This window comes from Tupaia chinensis, unplaced genomic scaffold (genome assembly GCF_000334495.1).
Source record: "Tupaia chinensis unplaced genomic scaffold, TupChi_1.0 Scaffold000394_1, whole genome shotgun sequence".
NCBI classification, from domain to species: domain Eukaryota; kingdom Metazoa; phylum Chordata; class Mammalia; order Scandentia; family Tupaiidae; genus Tupaia; species Tupaia belangeri.
The window spans coordinates 2,191,146-2,193,660 of record NW_006159896.1 but is presented as its reverse complement, the minus strand read 5'-3'; the positions used below and the strand labels follow the sequence as shown (position 1 = coordinate 2,193,660).

The following is a 2,515-nucleotide window of genomic DNA, read 5'->3' as shown; positions in this document are numbered from 1 at the left end:
CGTCCCAGGCCAGGCAGCCGAGCCGGCAGCGTCCCTGACCCCGCCTGGCCCACAGTCCCAGCCCCAGGGGGACAGGAACAGGAGGCCCTTTGTGGACAGCAGGACCAGGCCCAGGTGGCAGGGGCTGGCCTAACTAGAGACTGCTCCTCCCCCTGGCAGATTCCAGATGGGCAGAGGCAGCCCAGCGGGATGGGTGGGGCCACCCTGAGGCTGTCCTGGGTGTCCGCATTGTCCCTCTGCCACCTGTGGAGCTATGACCAAGTGTGGGCGTAGGGCTTCCCTGAGTCTAGGTTCCAGGACAGGGCTGTTCCTTCCCCAGGGGCAGCGAGACCCTCACCTTGGAGACAATTCTAAGTCTGTGATCAAAGTCCTTAGAGCCCCCCAAGGCCCTTCCAGCCCTGACCCCAGAGCCCCCCTCCAGCTCCATTCAGGTCACCACTGCCAACTCCACTTCCTCCTTCACCCTGGCGGTCTCTGTCTGGACGCCCTGTTCCATGACTACTCGTCCTTTAAGTCTCCTCCTCACAGGAGCCTGCCCTCCTCACCTGCTAGAAGGTGCCATGGTGGTTACGGTGCTGGACTCTCACATGGTCGACTGCAGTTCAAGTCCTGGATCTGGCAGTTTGAAAATCATACTGGGCACGTGTCCATACAAGCCCCAAATCCCAGGAGAATGGAGAAGGGATTGTGGTGTGGCCATCCTCCACAGGGGTAATTTCTCACTCCCTCTGTCTGTCTGTCTCTCTGGCAAGTGCATGCGCCCCATGGCAAAAACCTTAATATAATAATAATAATCTTTACTAAGCAAGGAGTGGACGCTCATGGTGTCTTCCCAAACCCCCATGAGAGGTTAATTGACAGAGGTTCTAAGAGGGGAAGCCAGTCTTCTAAGAACATGTCACAAGGAAGTGGCAGAAACAGAACAGTGATTCTGTGACCCAGTTTTCTAATATTTTACAAGTCCCACAGAACTGTTTTCATCCAGAAAGGGGATGAAGCATGGCTTCACAGAAGTGGCTCACAACCCCAGAAGGGAAATTAAATTACAACAGCTCAGAGTGGGGTTGCCCCTCCACACTCAGCCACTAGGTGTCTCCGCTCAGCGCAGTAACAGGTGCAGCGGGCGCCACCCCGCCCCATCACCTGCAGGCCACTCACCGTTGTTGCAGTGGCGGATGCAGTCTTGCAGGACGGCCTGCCACTTGTCCTGCTCGGCTTCTGTCATCATGCAGAAGTAGTAGTGTCGTGCATATGGATGCCAGAGGATGAGCGGGAACTGCGTGGGGCACTTGAGGATGGGGGTGCTGCCGGACTTAGATGTGGTCCCTGTGGAGACAGCACCTGCTGAGAGCTGCCCTCTGAGGTTTCCCTTGGCCAGGGGACGGCAGGGAGCTGCTGCCCAGCCCAGGCCTGGAGAAGCTTGGCCTGTCATGGGGGTGGGGCCGCAGCCTCGCCACAGCCTGGCTCAGGAACCTCAGAACCCAGCATGCGTTTAGACTTGCTTCTCAGAGCTAGTGACAAGTGAGACCACTGCCTCAGGTGAGGTTCTCCCCCATGCTTCCGCGCAGATGAGCACCAGGACCCTCGGGTCCAAAGGCCGAGCTCTGCCCTCTTGGTTTTCCCTTCACACTTCAACTGCAGAGGCCAGAGGGGTGTAACGTCCGGCAGGGAGGAAGGCATGGGGGGGAGGGGGTGGGGAACGGAGCAAATCGAATGGAGTTTTTCTCTCTTTTATCCTCTGGGATATTTGAGATCCAGCGAGATGACTGTGCTGGCTGTGACCCCAGGTCTGTCCTTATCTCAGGACAATGCAGCTCCCCTTTGCGCCCCGGCTCAGCGCTGGCCTGTGCAGGGCTGTGCACCCAGGCCCTCTCGGGGTATACAAACCCCAAGGTCGGTCCTCTTCGTGCCGAGGGGGAAGCACCTTGCCCAGGTGGCCCCAGACTACAGGGATGCCACCTCCAACTGGACCTCAACCTTCACAGGGCTCTGGGCCCCCCCCCGGCCAGCATGTGCCCCTGCCCCACAGTTTCAGGGGTCATCTGAGAGGCAGAGGTTGCCCTGTAAGGCTTCTGGGGAGCTTCACTGGGGTGAGGCGAAACAGGACTTCTAGGATAAGGACACCCCGCAAAGGCAGCTCACAGGGCAGCGTCACCCGTCATCCCTGGGAGGCTGGCAAGGACCAAGGGAAGTGGGCAAGCCACAGAGCAAGAGCCCCCCCTTTGCAGCTGTGGGACCTGAGGCCAGGAAGCAGGACTTGGGGTGGGGGGTGCCCTGCTGGTCCGTCCCAGTCCACTGTGTGGCCTCAGGCACCCCCTGCCCCTCAGGTCCTTGAGGCCGTGCCCCGCCCTGGCCAACTCCTGAGGCCTGTGCAGGGTGTCTGGGCCCCAAGGGGGACCTCTACCTGGTAAGGAGTTGCCAACGAGTTCCAGGTACTGGTCCACGGAGGTGAGGATTTTGTAGCCTGCACTGTTGATGATGGCTCGAGGCGGGGACCGGCTCTCGTAGGCCTGAG

The 2,515-nt window shown here is 59.6% G+C and overlaps 1 protein-coding gene across 1 annotated transcript in view; it reads right to left on the bottom strand.

Moving 5' to 3' along the window:
* The window catches only part of NIBAN2 (niban apoptosis regulator 2), a gene marked incomplete in the record, with an annotated part of 57,334 nt that overhangs the window by 10,478 nt on the left and 44,341 nt on the right, over positions 1 to 2,515 (bottom strand). Inside the window, 2 exon segments of the mRNA XM_027774037.1 lie at positions 1,159 to 1,326; positions 2,405 to 2,493. Of these exon segments, the coding sequence (XP_027629838.1) occupies positions 1,159 to 1,326; positions 2,405 to 2,493 (257 nt within the window).